Consider the following 23,855-nt stretch of genomic DNA (forward strand, 5'->3'; position numbering starts at 1 on the left):
GATTTACCTGATATAACACACGTCTCAGTGGGTCACATGGGGCCGGAGCGCAGCCCGTCCTTCTCCCTGTGCTCCTATGTGTAATTGCCCGATAAGAGCAGATCAATGGCTTCTGTGAAGATTTTCATAAGGACCTTCTGCTTGGCAACGAGTCTGACCTTAATTAGCCAGTCAGAGACGGACAGTGGGAACGTCTTCTGCAGCTGTTGAGCGAGGAGAACGACGGCAGCCCGAGTCCCTGACTGAGAGCGGAATCTAATTTGAGTCGAGGCAGCTCTTCCCTCAAGCCAAGGATATATTTATATGTCGTATCTAAATGTCAAACGACAGTTGAGGAGCCGCAACTTCCAGAGGCTCGGAGACCATCTCGGGTATAATGAGGGGAAGAGAACAGACAATCGCACGATGCTTCAGCCACACAACACGCTAATGCTCTCCATAATGACTAACGGCAAGAGAAAATAGTACGACAAGTGTCAGTTCAGACGAAGGAAAGAGACAGCTTCGGTTCAAGGGAGTGGGAAATGAAAGGTCAGGGAATACATAGCTGCAGCAAGACGCACACCGTTATACAGAACTGGGTCAGAACTGACGTCTCACCACAGACCATGACACGAATTCATACCATAAAAAAAAAACAACCCAAAATAAAACACCACAGCTTAAACCTTATTCAGATTGGATTTGTTTCACACGGTGGTGTAATGATCACCAGAATATCTCTGTTGAACCTCTCGTCATGTCCGATTTTTTTAGACTGTGTGCGCACAAAGCTGGAAAGGTTTAACCAGACTGACATGATGACATGATGGTAAAGATTCGATATCTTGCTAGACGTATTTAGGAAAAACAAAAAAAAAGAGTAGAACGATAAAATACTGAAGTACTGTGTTCCTAGCACAAGTATATGGATTCTCTATTTCCCAGAATCCAAAAAATAGAATTTTTTCCTGTTTGTTTGTGTTTATGTTCAGTATCTTTATCACGTCTCACTCCACAGTGGTGATTAATAAGTAGCTCAAATGAAAGTAGGCACTCAGGACTTTGAATTTGTAGTGTTTTATAAGTATTTTTGTTTTTATCTAGAGGCAATATATTCATAGAAAAGTTCCAAAAAAAAAAAAAAAAAACAGATATTTTTTTCCCTCTCAAATGTAAATGTTGATATCAAACCCATTTCTGCTCTCCGAGACGCTCCAAGTGGTTGTTCATAAGAAGCTCAAAATTTCCCTTCAACCTCTAAAATTCTGTGTAAGGTTCTCAACAGAGGGAAAAAACACACGGCTAAAACACACCGAAAGCCGTCACGAGTCCTGACTCATTTTATCTCAGACTTGAAGCCAAAAAAAAATCATCCATTCTGACTGAAAATACAGATTGAAAATGTCCCAATCGATTTCTATTCCACCGACAAACTCAAATGCCAGCTCTGAATGAGTGGTGTGGAGATATCTGGCAACGTTACTTCACAGATGCTCTGTATGTTCAGATCTTTTCCCATCCAAACGGAACTTCAGACGGAAAACTAGGTTTGCTTTCACAGTACTCGCTCGCTCGTATGTCCACGTGGTTTAATGCATTACCTCCTCACATTGAATTTAAATTGCTATTTGAAAAGAAATGTCCAATTTCTTTTTCCCAGCAATCTTTTTTGACTGTTATTGATTTGTTCGAGATTCACAGACTTAACTTTTAAGGTTTGTTGGAATCTAAAGTGAGAGTTTTTTCCATATGTAATCAGAAATAAAATAAATAAATGAATAAAAAATATAAAAAAATCCTAAAAGCTCTCTCGTCCCCAGGTGCTTCTCACGCTCCAGATTTGGAATATCATCTCTGCTGATGATTCATAAATCTTTCATTCCTCTCTCTCTCTCTCTCTCTCTCTCTCTCTCTCTCTCTCTCTCTCCATCTTCCTGATTTCCCCTTATTACTCTATCTGGCTTTTCCTGTTTCAGCTTCATTTGCTTTATTGATGTTTGCCTTTTAGTTTAAATTGAGTTGGATTTACTTTTGTTGTTGTCTTTTTTTGCAACTAAACGTTATTGTGTTTTTAGTTACTGTAGTAATTTTTTTATTGTCTTATTAAGTTTTATTGAACGCCTTCAATGCTTTCATTCCTATCTTGATCATAGAAATTCAAAGAACTTACCTTGGTGAAATATCGCAGCCTTGCTGCATGAAGGCACCCAGAGAGAACCACAGACTGTTGAAGATCCCAAACTCATTGTTGTACTCGGGTCCTCTTTCCTGCTTGTCTTGCTGGCTGGGGCTCTGGCCTTGTTGTCCCTGCGACTGTCCGGGTTCCGGAGACGGCGTCCGGTTCTGGCTCTGCTGCTCGCCACCTTCCTCTGATTCATCGCCGTGATACTCATACGGACTGAAGCGGCTCACCAGGAACAGGACCACGCTAACGCCGATGTACGCAAACACGATACACATCCAGATCTCGTACGCCAGCGGGTCCAGGAAGGAAAAGACGCCTGGTTTGGATTTGGTGGGTTTCTTGATCATTATAGAAATGCCCAAGCTCATGAAGGGCTTGGAGAAGTCGATGACCTCCTCTCGGACCAGAGTGATGGTGAGAGGAGCCACGGCTATGTCAGCTTTCTGTACAGCGAAATAGCAAAGAGAGCAAACTGACATATTGGATTTGCTTTTAAAAAATCAAAAATATTAATTTTAACTCATAGATAAAATTCACACACACACCATATATATATATATATATATATATATATATATATATATATATATATATATATATATATATATATATATATGCATAAGTTTATACCCCATTCATTTAAATGACTGATTGTTGCATTGCATTAAGGATGTGTGTGTATATGTGTGTGTGTGTGTGTGTGTGTGTGTGTGTGTGTATGCGCGAAAAGAGCCTGTTCCCACCGAGCGAAACACGTTCCTCTTATAGCACCACTGTCCAGACTGAATATTAAATAATATCCATACAATGCTCACATTCACTCAGTGAGTCACTAGAGATATACAGATATCTTAAATCCAATTATATCTCAGTTCTCTTAGGACACAGCTTTTTCTTCTCTGACAAGATGGAAGCCCTGTCACTTTTAAACCCCTTGAATCATTCCCATTCTTCTTTCTGTCAATCAGCCAGTCATTAAAAAGCGACGGCATTGCTGGGGAGCTCCCAGGACGAGTAACAGACGACTGGAACAGACATTAAGAGAGACTAGAAAAACACGACTCTGTCAAAATGTCGTTTTTATAGCTCGGACATCGGGTTGTTGAGTCCTCGACTCTTAGGGGCCACCTATGTTAGCGCATCGTTATCCTTTTCACGAGGGATTTGTGTCAACGTTGGAGAGAGAGAGAGAGAGAGAGAGAGAGAGAGTGAGAGAGATAGACAGAGAGTGAGAGAGAGAGAAAGAAAGAGAGAAAGAGAGAGAGTGAGAGAGAGAGAAAGAAAGAGAGAGAGAGAGACAGAGAGAGTGAGTGAGAGAGAGAGAGAGAAAGAGAGAGAGAGAGAGAGAGAGAGAGAGAGAGGGATAGAAAGAGAGAGAGTGAGAGAAAGAGAAAGAAAGAGAGAAAGAGAGAGAGGGGGGGATAGACAGAGAGAGAGAGAGAGAGGAATAGACAGAGAGAGAGAGTGAGAGAGAAAGAAAGAGAGAAAGAGAGAGGGGGGGGATAGACAGAGAGAGAGAGAGAGAGAGAGAGAGAGAGAGAGAGAGAGAGAGAGGGGGATAGACAGAGAGAGAGAGTGAGAGAGAAAGAAAGAGAGAAAGAGAGAGAGGGGGGGATAGACAGAGAGAGTGAGAGAGAGAGAAAGAAAGAGAGAGAGAGAGAGAGAGAGAGAGAGGGATAGACAGAGAGAGTGAGAGAGAGAGAGAGAGAGAGAGAGAGAGAGAGAGAGAGAGAGAGAGAGAGAGAGAGAATGGAGAAATTCTCCCTATAGGCAACATGAAGGAATGTCTAAATGTACAGTATAGAGCAAATATAGACCTTAAAAACACACCAGAACAAATAAAAAAAAAAAAAATCTGCATATAAGACAGAAACCGTCCCTGATTTACACAAACAAAACAATCTGGAATCTTCTTGCATTTCTATTTTATAAAAGATTTTTCCTCAGGTTTGCTCTAACTAAAGCATTAAATTAACTCAGTGCTGATTAATTTAAATCATTCACGATTATTTTATTATACAATATCAACTCAAGGCTTTGTGTTCAGTTGCAAACCAAGCTGAATTACTAATCAGCTCTAGGGAGAATTCTATAGCTTCCACAGTAGCATGTAGTGAATATTTTGCGCTTCTGTCGTAATACAAATGCAATCGGGAGCATTAACATTTACATGCGCAATATGCAAGGCTTTGTGTGTGTCTATGTAAACAGACTAATACAGTGCTCACAGTGTAATTTAGTGCAGCCCGGACTGGGAGTCGTGTGTGCAGATTAATATGACCCGAGGGCGAGTATTAAATCTGAATAAGGCCACGTCCGCCATTTTGAAGACGAAATTAAATCGTTACTTTATTAAAGTTGCTCAAAATTACAGCTTGATATTACCGCAGTAAATTTTTCAGTCACGATAAATGTTCCCACCTGTGACGCTAGTAGCATTGAAACAGCCTGCGAATGAAAGGGTTTTTATTTCTATTTACAGCACAAACAAAACACTCATGTGTACAAACGTTTATTTGCGATTCGCGTCATGTTGTGTCCGTAAATCTACAGCGTACCTGAATCACAGTTATGTGCATGTGTGAATTTATATATATTTTTTAATTCTTGTAATCAAGAATGTTTGACATTTAACGTGAATATTGTTTCTAATGTTTTTATGTGACAATCTTTGCATTTTTTTTTGCTTCTCTAAGAGATTTTGGCTTAAGCTTATATACATGGAAATGTCCTTATTCCAAGAGCTTTTAGATTTTAACCTACCCCGTACACCAGCTCTCCAACCATCCCGTTCCACATTTTGGAATCGGGGTCTCGGGCTCCGTACTTGCCGTCTGGTACGAGTTCCAGCTTGTAGGAGTAGCCTACGTGTTTGGCGATCTCGGCAGCCAGCTCCACACAGTATCCCTCGTACTTATCGTTCCCTGACAGGTGCTCGTGATTTTTCTTCAGCATCACATAGGGAGATTCCTAAGGTTGGAGCAAAGCAGTGAATGCACACGTTCAAGCCACCCAAAACATCTAAACCAATTTGGCATCGTAACGATTCGGCCGTCTTTAAAGTGCGATGAACCCGCGTTAAGGAGAAATAGATTCGTCAAAATGCTTGCGGTGTAAAATCGAGTGGGTTGAAAACGAGGATGTGTAATGTCCCCGAACACCAAAATAAGGCCAGCAGACTGTGCTCCTAATGAGCGGAACAGCATCCTCGACAGGCCACAAATGGATTTCCGCTTGTTATAAGGGCCTTGTGAGGCTGGTTGCAAAACAAGTAGGGGAGAATACCGCTCTATCATCCTGCTGCTGACCTGTGTGTGGTGCAAAACTGTTGGCCCCTGAGTCACTCATCCAGTTAAAGCTCTCTGCTGTATCACTAGAGGGATGAGCCTCGACTGCTGGGGGTTTGTGAATAACAGCTGTGGCCTGCCCTTAGAAAATACGGTCAGCTTATTTAGAAAAAAAATAAATAAATAAAAGACAGACAACAGGGTTCTTCCTTTTCTCCTTTCCTTCCCTGTGGAACAGCATGCTCGCCGGTTCTGTCTGGGATGCACTTATCGTGTTGTGTCAGACACTCGACATTCTGAAAGGTGACGTGGGCCTGGGCCAATTATTTTCCGATGGACTCGAAGCCATGGATGGTTGTAGATTCGAACTTTCTCCGTGTCACTCGACAGGATTTAGCCACTCTTACGGAAGAAAGAACCCTACATTCGAGTGTACTACACGTTTATTGCGGGACGAGAAGTCTATAAAGTATATTCACTTCTCACATATTCACAAGTGTCTCACATATTCACAACTTTTTATATATAATCATATCCAGGTATAACTAGGGATAAGTACAATGGATTACTTTTAATATTTCTCACCAAGTACGTTAGTTTAAGCATTCTATGAGATGTTTGTGAATGAAAAAGAGACCCATAAACACTTCACAATCATCGTCTCTGAGGTCTCGCTCACTCTTAAGTAGAATGGTGTTTGATAGCGTTATATGCATTGGGCTGCTGCTTCGTGATTGGCTGATTAGGTATTTGCATGAATACACAGGTGTTTTCCTGATGACGTGTATGTTGCTATAAAATTTTCACAATGTTCAGTGGCAGTAGTGAAAGAAATAAATACGACTTCAGCAATGCGGTTCTCTCTAAAGCCGAGTCCAGGACTTGAGGGAGACCAGGCAAATGTTGTTTCCAACCTGCAGACTGCAATGTTATTGGCAGGGATACCGGTAAAAAAAGAGTCCTTCTGCTTTACTTTAATACACACAGGCAAGCTCCAGACAGGCAAGCTCTGCTACTAACAAACATAGTTAACTAATAAGTCCCTCAGAGGAGAGCTGCACCCTTCAAACAGAGTGAAATCAGCACAGAAAGCCATAAGAGAGATTTGCTTCGGTGCTGAGTAACACAGCCACGACGATACAAGCATCAAAGGAAAGTAAATAAAATGTACTGTAACAGGACAGACCTCAGTGTCATATGATCTAGCACAAGGGTATTCAATTAAAATTCAAAGAGGTCCAGTTACTAAAATTTCCTCCCAGCAAAGGTCCGAATCTTATATTGTCACTTAAAATACCCTCATGTTAATAAAATCAATAACACACATTTCTATATAATTTATTGTTAAATTTCAAGTGTTTTCAAAGTCTGAACTTGTCTGGGACTTGAATGGAAAACAATCCTGTAGTTGTCTTTACTACATGTCAAGTAACAGACAACAGACGCTGAATTTCTTCTGAATAAAATAAATAAAAAGTGCAAACACAGCTTTGAGCAGCCTGAACTTAGGGCCTATATTTCAAGTAATGTAAAACATTCAGAATCTTTTGAATAAAATGAAAGTGCTTTTAATCTTTAAGAAAAAAATTAAACACAAGACTTTTGAGCTGCCCCTTTTTTAAACATTAACTACATTAATAACACAGGAAACTTAGGCAAAAGAACATTTCAAGTAAAATAGAACAGGGCAGAATTTACTGAATAAAAGAAAAGTGCAGAGCTTTGAGCAGCTCCCTTTTTCCTCTCTCCTTTCCACCTCTCCTTACTCCCTTTCCATTTTGCGTTCCTAGTGAGAGAAATGGACATGTAACTGTCCTGCCAGCAGATTGAATCTTAATTGTCCTGCCAGTGTAATTAGGTGCATTACTGCCACCTTCTGCTCTGGAGTATGGAACAGAAACCATCTGTTTTTGGCTTGGCTTTTGATGACGCTCCTGTCGTAATAACTAGATTAACTGCGCATGAACGAAATATTTATCTTTTTATTAATATCAAAGAGCTTATATAATCTTATAATATTAGATTATAATAAGGAGATGCTTAATATGATAATATTAGAATTTTAACGGGTCCGGGCAGACCCGTCACTCAGTCCGGATCCGGACCGCGGTCCGCCATTTGGTGATGCTCGATCTACTGTAGCACAATACAATCTAGACCTGTCAGAAAATAAGAGGTAAGAAGCCTAAGATGTGTTAATACCAAGCCGCCTGACCTGTGATCCTTCGACAAAACGACAAAATGTTACCTATGGAAGTTAGCTCCTGTCTATATTAAGCTCACGAACGGTACATTGTGTCTAAATCAGAAATAATGACTCTGACAAGAGCCACTTACTAGAATGGTGGTGACTATGTACGTCCTATTGTGCATGCCGAACGTCTCGTTGAGCAAGGGGGCGTACGTCGCCGTGCTCACATACTTCTCGTTTTCGTTCCAGTAGCCCACCTGCAGACAGAAGAAAGAAACAGCGCAGGAACTTTGGTGCCGCTATTTTTAGGATGATAAATATTCATATTAAAGGCTTAAGAAGAAGGGAAAGCGCTTGGAAATGCATGCACACCCTTTTCACCCCTCCAGCGACTAACACTTCACTCTCGCTGTGTTCCTGAGATAAGGTGGAGGCACCAGCTACAGCTAATCACCTTCACTGGCAAACTTTGAAGGAAGAACATAGATATTCTGCAAAGCTACAAATAAATACGAGTGCAATTGTGAGCCTCGAGTAAAGTATGTCAAAGAATAAAATACAACGTCTAAAAATATATATTTTGTATAGATGGGAACGATTACTGACAAGCGTAAAAAAGAGAAATCATCATGTGGGTGTTTGGAAACCAGAGGTTTACCTTCTTGGGTCCACTCTGGACGAGCTCCATTACACTGACTGTAAAGTTAGTTCGATGTCCTTTCTCGTTGAATTGGACGTGTCCTGTCAGACCTTCAAACTGCACCTATAGAGAATAACATACAGTATTTTGAACTTGAGTGTAAAAGTTTGTACACCACCCCACCTACACCCCTCGATTCCCTTAACATGCATTCTAAGATGTTAAAAATGAGTAATAATGCAAAAATTTGTCTGATCCAAAAGAAAAAAACACCAGTTATCCCTTTTGTATGATTTATTTTAAATAATTCCACAAAAAATATACATTTAGAATACTATGACATGTTTAATAAACAGATTAATATACAAGTTTTAATATGTTTTCATTCCTGTACCAAGTAAAATCATTTAGAGGGACCGTCTATATAATCGCAACCCAAGAATAAATGTAAAAATGTTTTGTTAATTTATAACAAAGGCATCAGGTAAGTACAGTATGAGAGTTTCGCAAAAGAGACGTTCAGGTATGAGAACGTGTCCAGTTTTTAGAGTCAGTTTGATTTCCACCATAAAGTGGAAAGTCTTCAGGATAAAGGATTTTGTTTATAGCTGCTATAGGATGAGGTACAGTAAATAAAAACACTTAGCAAGTATTTTTACTATTAATACTTTTGTTACTGTGAAACATAGTATGTTAATTATATTAGTATAAATACCATGTTTTTGACTTTGACTGTATGTAAAGGTTGGAGCTGAATAACAATCTGTCTGTCTGAAAATAAAATGTTTATCATCGATGTTATGCTCTGCTATCGAGAGTAAAAATATAGGTTCAAATGTTATTTCTGATGAATTTTCAAATTAACCTGCAGGATTTCAAAAAATAAAGAATAAAAAAGTATACACAGAAAAATCAGAGAAAGCATTTCTGGATCATTACATGCTTTTAATATAAATCTAATATGATGCTGCTGTGATGTTACAATTAATTCAGTGATCTCTTTGAAAATGGGAAGCAGTAAAATCTGTAATATTATACTGCTGTAATAGTATGCATATTTTCCATACTTTCTCATCTCTAACTTTTATCTTAATCCACCATTTTGTATGCCTCATGAGTTCCGAATCACATTTTATCAGACGGTCCAAGAACTGATTAAACTGTCTGGTGATTAAATCAATGAGGTGTGTGTGTGTGTGTGTGTGTGTGTGTGTGTGTGTGTGTGTGTGTGTGTGTGTGTGTGTGTGTGTGTGTGTGTGTGTGTGTGGGTAAAACCTGTTGGAGGGCTCTCTGGATGTCGATGCCTTGGCCCCACGGTGCTGGAGGGTTGGCCAGACATTCGCCTGCGTTCCCCCGCCGGGAGATGTCGATACGTTGCTTCCTGAGGTTTTGAAAAGCAGTAGCCATGACGCTCACACCATCATAGGTGAGCGCTCCTGTGTACTGTGTGGGTTTAGAAAGACACGAGTGAGTGTTATAGTGAGCAATGAGAGGACAGGTTCTTTGAATTCTACATTCAACAACAGATTTCTGATTAAACTTGGATTAAAACTTAATTGGGAAAATTTATACTATATTTTACTTAAATATTAGCACACAGCTAACTGAAGAAAACGAAAGAGTTAGAAAGTCTAGAAAACTAGCTAAAATTTGGTAAATCCACATAAGTAGTCAGGAATCATGAGTTTTATTGTCATACATTAATAATTTATTTAATACTTGAAAGCTAAACTTTTAAAATATACCGTAGTGACAAGAAAGTTTATAGATATTCACTATGTTAGCTAGCTGGTTAGCTAGCAGGTGTGGTCTGAAGCTTAAGTTTTCTGTTTACCTCAAGATTTTATTTCTCTTTTAGTAACTGGAAAATAAAAAATACTGTATTACTCATTAGCACAAATTCACATAAACCCAACTGCCTGTTGCTCAATTTCCAACTGTGCACCAGGTTCATTAGTAGATAAAAAAAATAAGCAAATTAAATTAGACCCTGGTAATTCTGCAAGAAATATCAGACCAGACACATATACAGTGTGTTTACAAACCCAGCACTAATCAATATCTGTAAGAGCTTGCTGCAAATCCTCTTGTCACTGATAATACTGTTCTTCACCTTGAGTCTCCTCTTAGGGCTCTTCAAGTCTTTGCTGTCAAACTCCAGCCAGTCGTCGATGGTCCTGCTAACCCTAGGGTCTGTGTAGTTCATTAGCTGCAATCCTGTGATGTTGGCTCCACCTTTCCTGAAATCTGTTAAATTCAGGTCCAGAAAGCCCTAAGAGCAAAATTGTTTAAAGCTTTAGTATGTGAATTTCAATTTCAATTCAATTCAGTACAATTTATTTGTATAGCACTTTTAACAATTCGCATTGTCTCAAAGCAGCTCTACAGAAGTATAGACAAAAAAAAAGGAAAAGTAAGTTACCATACAGTATACTGTATCTCTACCCTATGCACATCTATACCTATCCCTAATGAGCTGCAAGGAAAAACTCCCTGATATGATATGAAGAAGAAGCCTTGAGCGGAACCTGTCTCAAAAAGAAACCCATCCTCATTTGGGTGACACTGGGCATTAAATAATATAAATGTAAATAATGTCCTTTCTACAACAGTTTATAGTTGTGCAACGGAGAGCTTCTGGGGAACTAATGGGTCAGTGCAAATTATGAGCTCACTATAAACCCAACTCTAATTCCTTCCTGCCAAAGTCTGCAAATGACTGCTGATAAAGACCAGACCATACAAATCACACATCACAGCAATGTCACAGGAATTCACTTAAGACTATACAGTTTAAATCCTGCTGTATTTAAAGCAGCAATTCTCGGACTGTGAGATGCAGGGAGCAGGGTTTTATATCTCTATTTTCTATCTCTGCTTCGTTGTACCCCTACTGAGTAAGTATTATTTTCTTCTTTAGCCAAATATAAAAAAATAATAGTAAAAACCATAGACGATATACACTTTAATAAAAATAATTTATATGCAAAACAACCATAATTTACAGCCATTCTGCACCAACTTAATAAGTTGGCTATAATGTAATTGTAGCATGCTGTGAGAGAACAGAACACAAGCGTGTATACTCGGAATAAGCTTATTATTGTGAATATAAAAAAATCATAACCAGAGTTTAATCACAAGCATGCGACATTAAGTAAAGGTAAGGTATTTGATGAAGCAAGGAACATCAACTAGTGTTGAAACAGGAAATTACACATCATATACTGTAAATGGAGTAACTAAAGCCTAACATAGAACAGGTGGACACAGTGAGGTAACAAACCAACAGTCTCTGTCAAGTAAAAATTGACCCTGTTGATTGATTTATTTTTCAGGGTTACGACATCTAACTTATTAATTGGGTAGTACCTTTAGTTTTTCACATATACATTAGAGCACACTGAAATTCTTTCTTCAAAAATATTTAAAGTTTAGTAAAACTTTAGAGGTCTAGGTCAAAGCACAGGGCCAGAAATGATACAGTGCCTCTGAAGCAGAGAGGGTTAAGGGCCTTGCTCAAGGGCCCAACAATGGCAGCTTGGCCGTTCTTGGGCTTGAACTCCAAACCTCCAATCAACAACCAAGAGCCTTAACCATTTGAACAAAATTGAACTAAATTTTCACTGAATTCCACCAATTTGTTTGAGGAACATAAAAACAAATCCTTTCTTGGGCACACAGTGACATTTACCATCCTCTAAGGAATCCGTAGAGGACTAAAGACTAAGAAGTGCTGATTTAAAATGCTGATGAAAAAAATATGTTGTTTAAATTCCAATAAAGATACGTAAGAATTTAGCTTTAAGCCCAGCATGTTTTAAACACTGAATAATAAGAAGAGTAGGTTTAGACAGAATGAAATCCATTCTATTAGTGGAGCAGATGCAGACTAATCCTACTTAGGACTTAATTATAAGGTACGTTAGTCTTTAGAGATAAATTTCTTCAGAGAAAATACCACTGAGTCTGCAGCGGTTCGGGCAAACACAAATACATAAAGCTCCTAACTCTGAGCTTCCATAATGGATTTTTTATGCACTACTATCCATCTTGGTTAAGGTTGAAAGGAATGAGCTTGAGGTAGAGTCAGTCCCAGAGAAAATAAACGTTATAAAATATAATAGTTAATCAATATGGTACTGAAGCACTGAATAGCATGATGCTAGGCAGGTGCACAGTTCACCATTTCAAAGATCGGATTTTTTTTTTTTTTTTATAAGGATACGGTTATTTCCACATTGATAAAGTGCGCTGATTACCTTTTAGCCTTCGTGAGCTGTGTGTGTGTTTATGTGTGGGAATCCTGAGGTGACTGGCTCAGACTCAGATATACAGCATAGGTCTCTCTCACTCAAGTGTTGCATTCTTGCAGCCTTTCTTATTATGATTATTTATAGGCTGATATCTTTTTTATTATTGCTGAGTGCAATTACATGCTTCATGTGGAATTACAGTTTCTGTGCTCCTCTCATCTAGCCCAATTACAAATTTCACAATGCTTCTTGTGAATTCACAGCTTGTCACTGCTGAATGACTATTTGTCCAAATTTCCTGTTTGGAAAATTGAACATTGCTAAGACTTTTCCTACTCTAATTAACATGTCTGACTTTGGATTTTAATTTTCCTTCTCCTGAAATCTGATAGGATCAAGATCTGCAGTCAGCTCTTCAGGTGCATGGGCTTATTTAATACAGTTTTTTAAACCAACATTTTTATTAAATATCCTCTTATGTTAATTAATGCGACTACCATCTAGAATTATGATTAAAATTTTTAAAGTTAGCACATGTTATCTACTTGGCTAGCATTAACAGTAAAGAAAAATCCTCTCAGGAATTGTGTCAAGTTAGCTTGCTTGTGCTAGCATTGAAGATTACAAAATTCTATGAGCACAAATCCTGTCAGGATAGCTCCATTTAGCTAGCTATCTAAAATAATCTTCCTACTTTTAGACTTTCAAATACAGACTCATGACAAAATTCTTTGTTAGGACTCTGTTAGGCAATGTTCAGATTTTAAATTTCCTTCTCCTGAAATCTTATTGAACTAAGATCTAAACTATGTCAATGATCAGGCCAACTCTTTAGCTGAATGGATTTATATAATACACTTTTAACTAACATTTTATTTTATATTCTGTCAGCTTAACAAATGTGAGTCAACTAGCTATGATCGGTCAGGTTAGCGTATGTCATCCATTTGCCTAGCGTTAGCAGTAAAGATTACTGACATCAATCAAGATTGAAAAATCCTGTCAGAAATTCTGTCAGGTTAGCTTGCTTTTGTTAGCATTGAAGATAACAGACATCTATCAGCATGAATCCTGTCTGGTTAACTACATTTAGATAGCTATCTAAAAATTACAATGATATTTATCAATGTCAATGATTTCCTTTTTCCTACTTTTAGACTTCCTTATTTAGACTCAACCCAAATTCTGACTTATACTTTTAAAGATACCAGAATGCTCAGAGTTACCCTGCTTTCTGTGGAGTGAATGTAACAAATCTACATTTTTACATTTTCCACTAAAGCAAATGTGAAAAACTGCATGTGAATGCTCTTTTTCTGTAGAGATTTTTTCAGGTCCTTCATATGGACATTGATAGTATGTCCTATTTTTCTGATCTTAAAAAAGGGCACCCGCTAGAGATATTAAATTTATGAAAAATGTCCAAGATTCGGATTTAATTTCATTGTATACATATTTGCATTGCGTGTTCTACTATTAGCCAAATTCCTGCCTCTTAACCAACTCTAAAAGGATGCGACAAGTTGCTCAGAAGGCACAAATTTACAGAACCATGTCTAACATGTAAAGCTGGAACTTTACTACGTGTCAATTGAGGATGAAGGAGCGAGTGATTTAGAAACCAACATTAGTATAAAGCAGGGGTGTCAAACTCAAATTCACAGTGGGCCAAAATATAAAACTGAGATAAAGTCACGGGCCAAACTGAATATTTATTGAAAAATTAACTGCAACTTGTTTTGCTTGAACACAGGATTTGGAACAACCAGAGCTTTATATTACAAACACATAAGAAATTAAATTTGAAATAAAAGACACATCAGTGGTGTTCAAACTTTGACCATACACTTTTTCACAAACTCTCCCTCAGATTTTGCGATCTTTGCTGCCACAATAAAGCTTTACAGCCTTTACAGCAGCTTCACTTTTTGATTTTGCTTTCATGAACATAATCTGATGGGAAACCAGACTTTTTTTCATCTCCTCCACCTTCTGGAACTTCTGCCTTATGTCCAGGTCCTTATACTTCTCATAATGTTTCGTTTCATAGTGTCTTCTTATGTTATATTCTTTCGTTACAGACACGTTAGCTCCGTTAGCACACAAGACAAACAAGTCTGTCCTTTATATTCATGAACAGTTAATCTGCCTCCCACCTGTCTTGAAAGATTCTATTGTCCATCTTTCGGTGGGCCATTTTTGTGGAGGGTGGAATTAACTTGCCCGATGTGACTGTAACATTGTTGTTAACAACTGTCAACAGAGAATGAGGGGCGCTTGCTGTTCGTGACTACGCATCAATAAAGTGGCAAGGCATTCTGGGATTTGTAGTATTAGCGGAGCATGCGGCTAGCCAGCTGTAATGCACATTTGATATGATCTCGCGGGCCAAATATAATTACACCGCAGGCAAGAGTTTGACACCCCTGGTATAAAGTATCAGGTTCTTCAGCTCAACTGATCGAGCTCAACTTTTTAACACCAGGTAGAACAGTGACTTCTGATGAGGGAGTTTGTGTACTTCACACTGCTAAGAATCACAATAGCCACATGTCAGTGGTTTGCACAACGGTTTGCAAAACATCTGAGAAAGTTATTCCCTGATCCCAGAGCAACCTGGAAATTTCAAGCACTGTATGAACCGCATTTTGCTGACGTTGCTCTGAAAGCAACAGAAGAAATACTTCACTATGAGGGAAAAATAAAAAGTGTGAAGAGTCAAAGGTATTCTTTTGTCTGTTTTGGGTGTTTTTTTTTGCAACAAAGCACTTATCAAGCTAGTATTTTCTGAATGAGTTACACACAGAATCAAAGCATGAAGATTTGATAGTATTCCATTTAGTTTCGATCTTGAAATGATACGTAATGACATACTGGATTCAGTGGAGTTGTGACACGGATAATATCCCATTCGCCCCTTCATGTCACCTTGAGTGAATTTTCAAAACGGATAAAGACTAATAATTCATGACAGTTCATGGTCAGGACATTATTATATTGTAGCCAGGAGAGACTTATTACATGGCCTCTAAATAGTAACTAATGGCCTTGATATGTTTATTTACTGGCTTATAAAAAAAACGTATAAAGAATAACCATTCACTTCAGCGGCTCTGTAGATCACAATGATTTGCACAGAAGAGGAAAGTGGGATTTTTTTTTGTAGCAAGAGTTCATCACTATGCATCCTTGTGAAACTGACAATAATGTGTGTTCAAAGTGGAAAAAACTGGAGACTGACACAAGAGAGCTTCATTTTCATGGGAATAGATTAACTTCTGGAGCACATCCAAAGGTATGGGATTAGAAATCAGCAATTATTCATGCAAATTTATGGAACTGATGTTTTGCGGGGCTTCTGAATGTATAATAAATCAGTAGTACACTATTCAGAGCTTGGTGTGTTAAAAATACTGCGGAAAAACATTTTATAGCAGGCAGGAGGGAACAAAAAAGATTTAATATTGACATTCATTTCTGTAAAGACCATTTGGCTAATGATATAGAAACAAGGCCTGCTGCGAAACCTGCATCCCCCGTCTCACTGTGTCACACGGTGTTTCATCAGATGTGCGAAACAAAGTGAGTGAACACAATGTCTATTTGAATGTGACACCTTATCTAGCACTATTCAGATTCTAAGAAAGGTTGCATAAAGTAAAACTGTGCCAGAGGAAAATAAAATCAGATGCTACATGCTTTAAAACAAATCACAATCTACCATCACTCCTACAATCTCACACTCACACCAACACTCCCACAGCTGCAGATGAAAAGACACCTGACATCGATGCTTTCCATGCAGAAGTAGGGATGATAAGTCTTTAACTCAGCAGGCAGTCAGCAATCTGTCTGCATTGTGTTCTGCATTTAAAAGAACATGCGCTCTGACCAGACAAAAAAAAAAATACTTATAAGATAAAGGTGGTGACGTGCTGCAATTGATTTCCGGATGTATTAAAGATAAGGCTGTTCCGCTCCAATGCAGACACTGGTTACGTGTCCGGTTATATGTCTGACTTACCAGGTTTGCCAGGATGAAGTGATAATTCTTCAGATTCTTTCTTTGTGCTGCAATCTGAAAAGAGAGACATAAAACAGTCCATTACACATGCTCATATGCATATACCAACATTCTGTTGTTTATAGCCTAAATCTCTGTAGGATCCCCAGACAGAAACTAATTAGTCCCATTTTTTTAGCAATTAATTGCACATCGTCTTCTATTCCTCCCTGGGAGGGTGCGAGATTGTGTGATTTGACATCTGTCACCATGGGAACCCCAATTATGGGCCTTAATGACTACATGCGCTCCAGGACTTCACACACCTGTGAGCGATAGTAAGCCTCTGGCAACTCTAAGCCTTAACCGAATGAAGGCTCTTATACCCAAGCATCAAGATGGCTGCCAAATGTGACAAGTCAATAGATCATGCTTTTTGACTGCTTTACGGTTTTATACTCCAAAATCTCTGGGGATTTTCAAAAACGCAAAAACAGTGTTCTGCCAGCAAAGTTTAAGAACTGGCTGGGGATCTGGCAACCACATTTGACAAATCCCTTTACAGTAATATTCAAAGTTTTAGGCATTACATGGTCCATAGCTTTGGCAAATCGATTAGGCTTTATAAATCAACTGTTTGAGAAAAAAGACCCAAACAGGAGAATTGATCCTTTAAAACATATATTTGTACTGGAAAGTGACGTCTATTGTGCCTCATGGATTTGATCTCTTGTGGATGATTGCTGATCTGTTAATTAACAGAGTAAGCTGTACTTCCTGAACTAGCCACAAAAGGTACAAGTGAGCTGTGTTACTTCTTTAGTTTATTTATTTTTTTAATATTACAATTATTATCTTTTTCTAATTATTATCTTAACAAAGTGGTTCCACCTGCAGAACTGCCAGCCACATGATATATTTTTTTTAATAAACCCTGAACTACTCAAATCCACCGGTCTGGCAACAACAATCGTGCTCCATAATATCTTATAATCACTTGTAATATCTCCATATGATTTAATGAGAGTTTCTTTATAACAGGATAAGATGAAACCTTCGTTTTGGTGTCAAACTAGAAACTGCATTCTGAGACGCTTTTCTGCGCTCCTTGGTTGTAAACAGTGGTGATTTGAGTTAGATTTCCTGTTGGTTTAAACCAATCTGACCATTCTCCTTTGACCTCTGTCTCAGTAACAAAGTGGTTCCACCTGCAGAAGTACCAGCCACATGATAATTTTTTTTTTAATAAACCCTAAAATACTCAAATCCACCTGCCCTGTAACACAGATCGTGTCCCAGTCAAAGTCAATGATAAGGTCACATTTTCTGACATTCTGATATTTGATGTCTGATGACTGACCTGAAGCTCTTGACCTGTAACTGCATGATTTTATGTATTTCCCTGCTGCTACATGAAAGTTTGATTGCATAATTACATGAATGAGCAGGATCATTTTTTGCTAATCAAACGATTATCGATCAAATAATTAACATGATAAAAATTTCAAATAGATCTCCCAAAACCATTTAAATATTACATCCATCCACCGAGCACAAGCAAAGTCTTCATGACTACATCGACTCATGAGCCAGACCCTGATGGAAGAGGCAGATGGAAGACTCAGATTATCTGGTTCATGATTAAATATATACAGTACATATAGTTACCAGGTTAAGAATGGAGTTAAGTCTCTCTAGCTCACAGTCCAGAATGATCTTGTTTTCTTTTTTGGTGTCCAGGTCCTGAATGGAGTTAAGGAATGCTGCCTCTGTAAGAGTATCAAAGTTGATGGATGTCACTTGCCAGCTCTTCTCTGCAGCAGTGTCCAGGATCTTCTGTAAAACGGTCAGTCCTACAGGAAAGAAGACAGGGGGGGAGAAGAACCATTTAAACTTTGATTCCCATAACATAATGTTACACTGCAAAGGATTGCAATATGAACCTGACTCAAAAAATTTTTTTTTTCACAAACTCTATACAATTTCCATAAACCACCAATTTACACGTTTCTTACATTTTCTATTTCACCTTTGTACAAATAGGTACAAATAGATACGTTTTAATAGTCTAAAAGTCTTTAATATTCTAAAGATGGTTTTCTAAATTTTACAGTTATTTTATTTTTTGACAAAAAAGTGGCGTCCAAAGACCACCATGTATCTATGACATAAATCACACAATGATATAGATGACTCAGAGAGACTAGAGTCAAAGCTGCTATTAGGGAAGTGTTAGCTCAATGGTTAAGACTTTAGACTATAAATCAGAAGGTCAAGAGTTTGAATCCCAGCATCACCAAAGTGCTACTCTTGGGCCCCAGAGCAAAGCCCATAATCCTCAATCGGTTAGCTGTATAAATGTAAGTTGCTACTGTATAAACATAATTGACTGGCCACTTAGAATAAACTAGGTTAATCTAAAAATTACAAAAAAAAGGCAAGTATAAATAATATGTTAATATGTCACACAGCATTTAAAATCTACATCTAGATGAGCAGAAAGTTCTAGGAATAAAATAGCTCTAATGGCTTGAAATGATGGTACTATTGCTTTTAAAATTAAAATCAGGTCCATGATAAAAGGGAAATTATTCTACTCTGGAAAGAGTCTCATATGTAAGAAGTCTGAAAGCCTGCACTTTACACGGTCTGAGCTGCTTCTCTCTAGCAATCATAAATGTGCTCTGGAATATCAGCCAAGAATAAGAACAAATGTCTGCTGATTTTGAACTTGAAATGATTTAAGGGTCATATTTTTGGGTGGGAGGTGCAGCATTGTCTCACTTGTCACAATCCGGCGACGCTAGACAAACGTGGACGTATGAGAGCTCATGTAAATTAAAGAGGATAGATAATGTGCTGCTCTGTGGTGCAGCATGAGCAGAAGTTCCAAAAGATTTTGTAAAAATGTGAAATAAATCCAGAGAGTTGAGGGACATTTAGTTCTTCTAGCAAGACGAAGCAAAAACCTCACAGGCTTGATCACACAAATGATTTTCTCATGAAATCCTAAACTATTTTCATAGTAAATTACTTTAACTTGTGATCTGATGTTGAAGCATCTTGACCTGACAAGCTGTAAATTTTACCAGAGCCTGAAATTGATTGGTAATTATAAAAACGAATCTTAGTGTTTGGCAAGCGACATGGAAGCAGCTTGACCTTGTTGTGCTTGTTTCCTGGAGAAATACTTGATGTTAGACTTCACACTGTGATTTTGATTGGGACTTCATTGCTCTGTGGAATCTGTCTCACACTGTGGCACAGGTGCTAGAGAAAAACCAAGCCTGCTTTAAATCAGCTATGTTTATCTTCCAGCTGCTTAATGAACTATTTGTTCTTGATCTGTTCAGGTTAGGCATCTGATGGCTTGCTCCATATGGGGAAGAAAATGAGAGAATGAATTGACTGTTCCTTGGGCAGACGTTATTTCCCAAACATGACAGCATGTCTGCTGTGGAGCAGACACATGGGTCTAATTAGGTTTATTAAAGCAGACCTGTGAGTCAGGTTCTAAAGGGAACAGAGATGATGAACCTGCATGAAAATGTAGAGCTGTTGTTGATTGGTCTGAGTGACAAAAACAAACGTTGGGCAATAAAACCAACCCAAAAAAAAAAAGCCAAAAATCTGCACAAAAAACATCGTAGCTGTCCTGGTGAAATGTACTATAGCCTTTACAAGTAACATACAATACGTTACACTACATGTAGTGTATCCGAATAATATTTTGTTGAAAATACTTCACAAAGTTCTTATACATTTAAAAGTATGATATCCACAAAATAAAGAGACCTGCTTCAAAATATACACTAATTATCATTTGTATTCATCGTTCTTTAAGTAAGGAATCAAGGATGGGGGAGAAAAGCTTACTGTAGCAAGCATGCTAACAATCCTGGCCATGCAAACTAGCTGAACACTAAAAGCTAGATTTTACACTTTTACTGTCGCTAACTGCTTTGGTTTCATGTTTGCTGATAGTTCTGTTAAATTTTAAATGTGTTAGAAATTTAAGACAAATGCAATGTTGAGCTCGAATGTAATGTACTGAGCTCTTCTAGAAAGAGATTTGCTTTTAAAAATAACGTAAGTAAAAGTCAAAAGTAGAAGTGAAAGGTAGAAGTACAGCAAAATCGAATTTACTTGTACAGTATGTCTCATCTAGTAAATGATACAAAAAAGTCTATCAGAATTTAGTAAACCACTTCATAACATAATTTATTCATACAGTAATTTAAAGAGCTAATGCTAATCAAAGGATCCTGTGAGCACTAAACCGTAAAATTGTATAACATATTGAATTAAAACATTGAATTAAAACATTGAACTAACCAACCCAGGACAGCAGTTTAAGTAGCTGGGAAGCATAAACCTGCTAAGCTAAAGGTGTGAGCTGGGTAGAAATTCACCAGAGCTAGCATCTTCAACCACAACTGCTTAGCATACTGTAGGCAAATAGCAAAGAAACAGGATTTTTTTTTTTTTTTTTTTTACTTATAATAGGATCTACAGATAAGACTTAAAGCAACCAAATAGCAAAATAAAAAATTAGGCTAGCTTTGGAATTGCAAAAAAGTAGGCTATCTGAAAAATTTGCTATCAAGTGCAATAGCTATAGGTAGTTATAAACACACTAGAGCTAGCATCTTCAACTTTTGTTAATCCTTCATTTGGATAAAATCTTGTCAAACAAATCTAGCCAAATATTCCAGCAAATTATTAAAATTACAAGCTGCACAAGCTAGATCTTTAAACATAGTTGGCTAACAGCTGTGTTAGCTATAACTAAAAAACAAAATATAATTCCTTTATTTAAATTATTAATGGCAGAATTGTTTATAGTGTCCTCAGTGGATAACTTCAATATAGGGTTTGACTAAAAATATAAATAATAAGCTAGCTCGTTAGCCAGATTTGGAAAGAAGAAAAAAATTACCATGCCCCGTGTCTGTTCAATATGGTAGGAGGTTTTATGCATTTTGTAGCTGCTCATTCAAACTAAACTGGATGTTGTTGTTTTTTTTGTTTTGGTTTTTTTGACTGATTATTTGGAAACAGCATCAACACTTCTACATTTTAATAAAATAAAATAAAAATCTTTCACACTTACAAACAGTGTGATTCCTGATCTTTTCCAGTGCATTTTAAGGAGAAACAAACTGTCCAACATGATAAATGAAAAAAACAAAAAAACAAAAAAAAAACCCTGCTTAATAAATCTACCTGAGGCAGATTGCGCGGCACCTGCAAAACTGACAGCTGATCAATAACAGCACAGGCTGTATCCATAGAGCAATATTTGTAAGATGTGTCATCTGAGCAGCCTAAAGATGAGGAATACAAATGATCCAGCCAATCAGACACTTTTTCCCCGAACGCTGACCTCACGCCTGCTGATATATGAAGGTATACAAATTCAGCGTTTGACATAAATCTTCCCCGTCTGGCCCCCGTGATCAACTGCGTCTGAGTGTAATTCATAAACATGACATACACGGACTACTGGAGAAACTAAGAGAATCAATTGATAAGCAAATTTATGCAATGAGATAATTCTGCATTTATCATGGAGCTTAGACAGCGCTTCCTGTTGTGGAAATGAATAGTGGCACTAGTAGTAGATAATTACAGCTGTCGTCTTCTGCTGCTTGCAAATCGAGCCTGAGTCTTTTACAAGCTCACGGAGAGGAGTCCCATGGTTTATAGCAACAAACACAAAGCTGATCGGATCCCCGATAGGATTTTTGGTCAGCTAATACAATTTTTAATACATTAACGGTGAACGACGAAAGTTGGCTACTGTCCCTGTCCTGCTTTAGTTCAGGTAATGAATAAAACACTAAGATGGATGTTGCTATGGGGATGAGGATGTGAGTAGCTCTGTGGTTAAGGTGTTGGTCTACTGAATGGAAGGTGGAATCGCAGGTCCACCAAGTTGTACACTGCTGGGCCCTTGAGCAAGGCCCTTAACGCACAGTTGTATAAAATGTGATAAAAATGAAAGTCTTTTTGGATAAGTGCGTCTACTATATGTTGGAAATGTAAAGCTGGGTATTTTGAAATGTTTTGAACTGAATATCCTGAGGTGTTTTATTGCTCTTATATGACAGCAATTTCCTATTTTTTTGAGGGAAATCTCAGCCACATACTTGTCATTCATTTGTAGATAGGTTAAATGTTGAGGAACATCTATGAAATGCTTCGTTCCTGTACATTTTGTCAAAAACAGCAAAATCATTCATACTAAAGACTTCTTCATGTCAGGAAAGATTATATACTGAAAATTAGCAAAGATGCTGAATGTGTGTGTGCGTGTGTGTGTATTTGAGTGTGTGTTTGTGTGTGTTTGTGTAATAACATGTATAATCAGTTTCTATGGAGCGTTTCTATAGAAACGATAACATAATAAAAAAAATATGCACATTTATATAATCTGTGCAGCTGGGGTTCATGCCAGATCTACCTAGATTTAGCTAGATTTTTTTTTTAATGACAAAATTGGTACATTAACTAGTGCTGTCATACCAATGTGTCATTAAAAAAATCTAGGTATATCTTGCAAAAAGAAATCTATAAAAAAAACATGGTATAACTAGGTATAAATATTCAGAGACAAGTCAACTTAGTTCATTAAACCTAAGCTGATTTTTTTAAAAAGAACTGAACAAGAACTCGAGTTCTGATGATTCATATACACCAATAACTTTTTGGACCATTTGAAAAAAAAACTCAAAATGAAAAAACTTAATGTTCTGCGTTCCAGGACACAAAAACATTTCCATAATCTATTTAATCATTTAATCATCTTGGGAATGCACAATGACCTAACGCTGACACATTTAGATAGCTAATTATCATATGTTACATATTCATTTCATTGGTTCTAGTTTACTAAATTCATTCTTCCATTTCCAAACGTCTCTCCTTTCAAATTGCTTTGAGAAATTGGTAGATCATCTCATATTGCGCTCCAAAAAAATGACATCTTAGCAAATGAAACTATCTTGAAGATAGTCAAATATGTTGAGGACATGTGAAATATAAGATTATTAAACCTATTTCTGGTCAGCGAAATTTTAATACTGGCAGATATGCTTCTTTCCAGAAATGTTTAAAATGACTAGAATTATCTTTCAGCAGAACCCGACTGTTACAAGAAAATGTCTAGGATTACGTTAAATAATCTTATATTTGAGTCACTGTACATTTAGAAAAGGAAATACAAGATATATTGTAAGACTATATTTACAATAAAAGTACAATACTGTATGTGAACACCTGAGTATTTTTTTTTTGAACAATTTATTC

General features: G+C 37.5%; 1 protein-coding gene across 7 annotated transcripts in view; it reads right to left on the reverse strand.

The window, feature by feature from the left end:
- The window catches only part of gria1b (glutamate receptor, ionotropic, AMPA 1b), an 80,070-nt gene that overhangs the window by 32,348 nt on the left and 23,867 nt on the right, over window positions 1–23,855 (reverse strand). For all 7 annotated transcript variants that reach the window (XR_007139024.1, XR_007139023.1, XM_027153481.2 and 4 more), the window contains exons 4-11: window positions 18,213–18,397; window positions 16,566–16,619; window positions 10,399–10,557; window positions 9,561–9,728; window positions 8,304–8,408; window positions 7,792–7,902; window positions 4,931–5,137; window positions 2,153–2,610 (exon numbers count right to left, since the gene is read on the reverse strand). Coding sequence is in view for 5 of the 7 variants with exons in the window: in XM_027153481.2 (XP_027009282.1) it covers window positions 2,153–2,610; window positions 4,931–5,137; window positions 7,792–7,902; window positions 8,304–8,408; window positions 9,561–9,728; window positions 10,399–10,557; window positions 16,566–16,619; window positions 18,213–18,397 (1,447 nt within the window). In the remaining 2 variants the exon portion in view is untranslated. The remainder of the gene's footprint in view (window positions 1–2,152; window positions 2,611–4,930; window positions 5,138–7,791; window positions 7,903–8,303; window positions 8,409–9,560; window positions 9,729–10,398; window positions 10,558–16,565; window positions 16,620–18,212; window positions 18,398–23,855) is intronic.

This window comes from Tachysurus fulvidraco, chromosome 21 (assembly GCF_022655615.1).
Source record: "Tachysurus fulvidraco isolate hzauxx_2018 chromosome 21, HZAU_PFXX_2.0, whole genome shotgun sequence".
Taxonomy (NCBI): domain Eukaryota; kingdom Metazoa; phylum Chordata; class Actinopteri; order Siluriformes; family Bagridae; genus Tachysurus; species Tachysurus fulvidraco.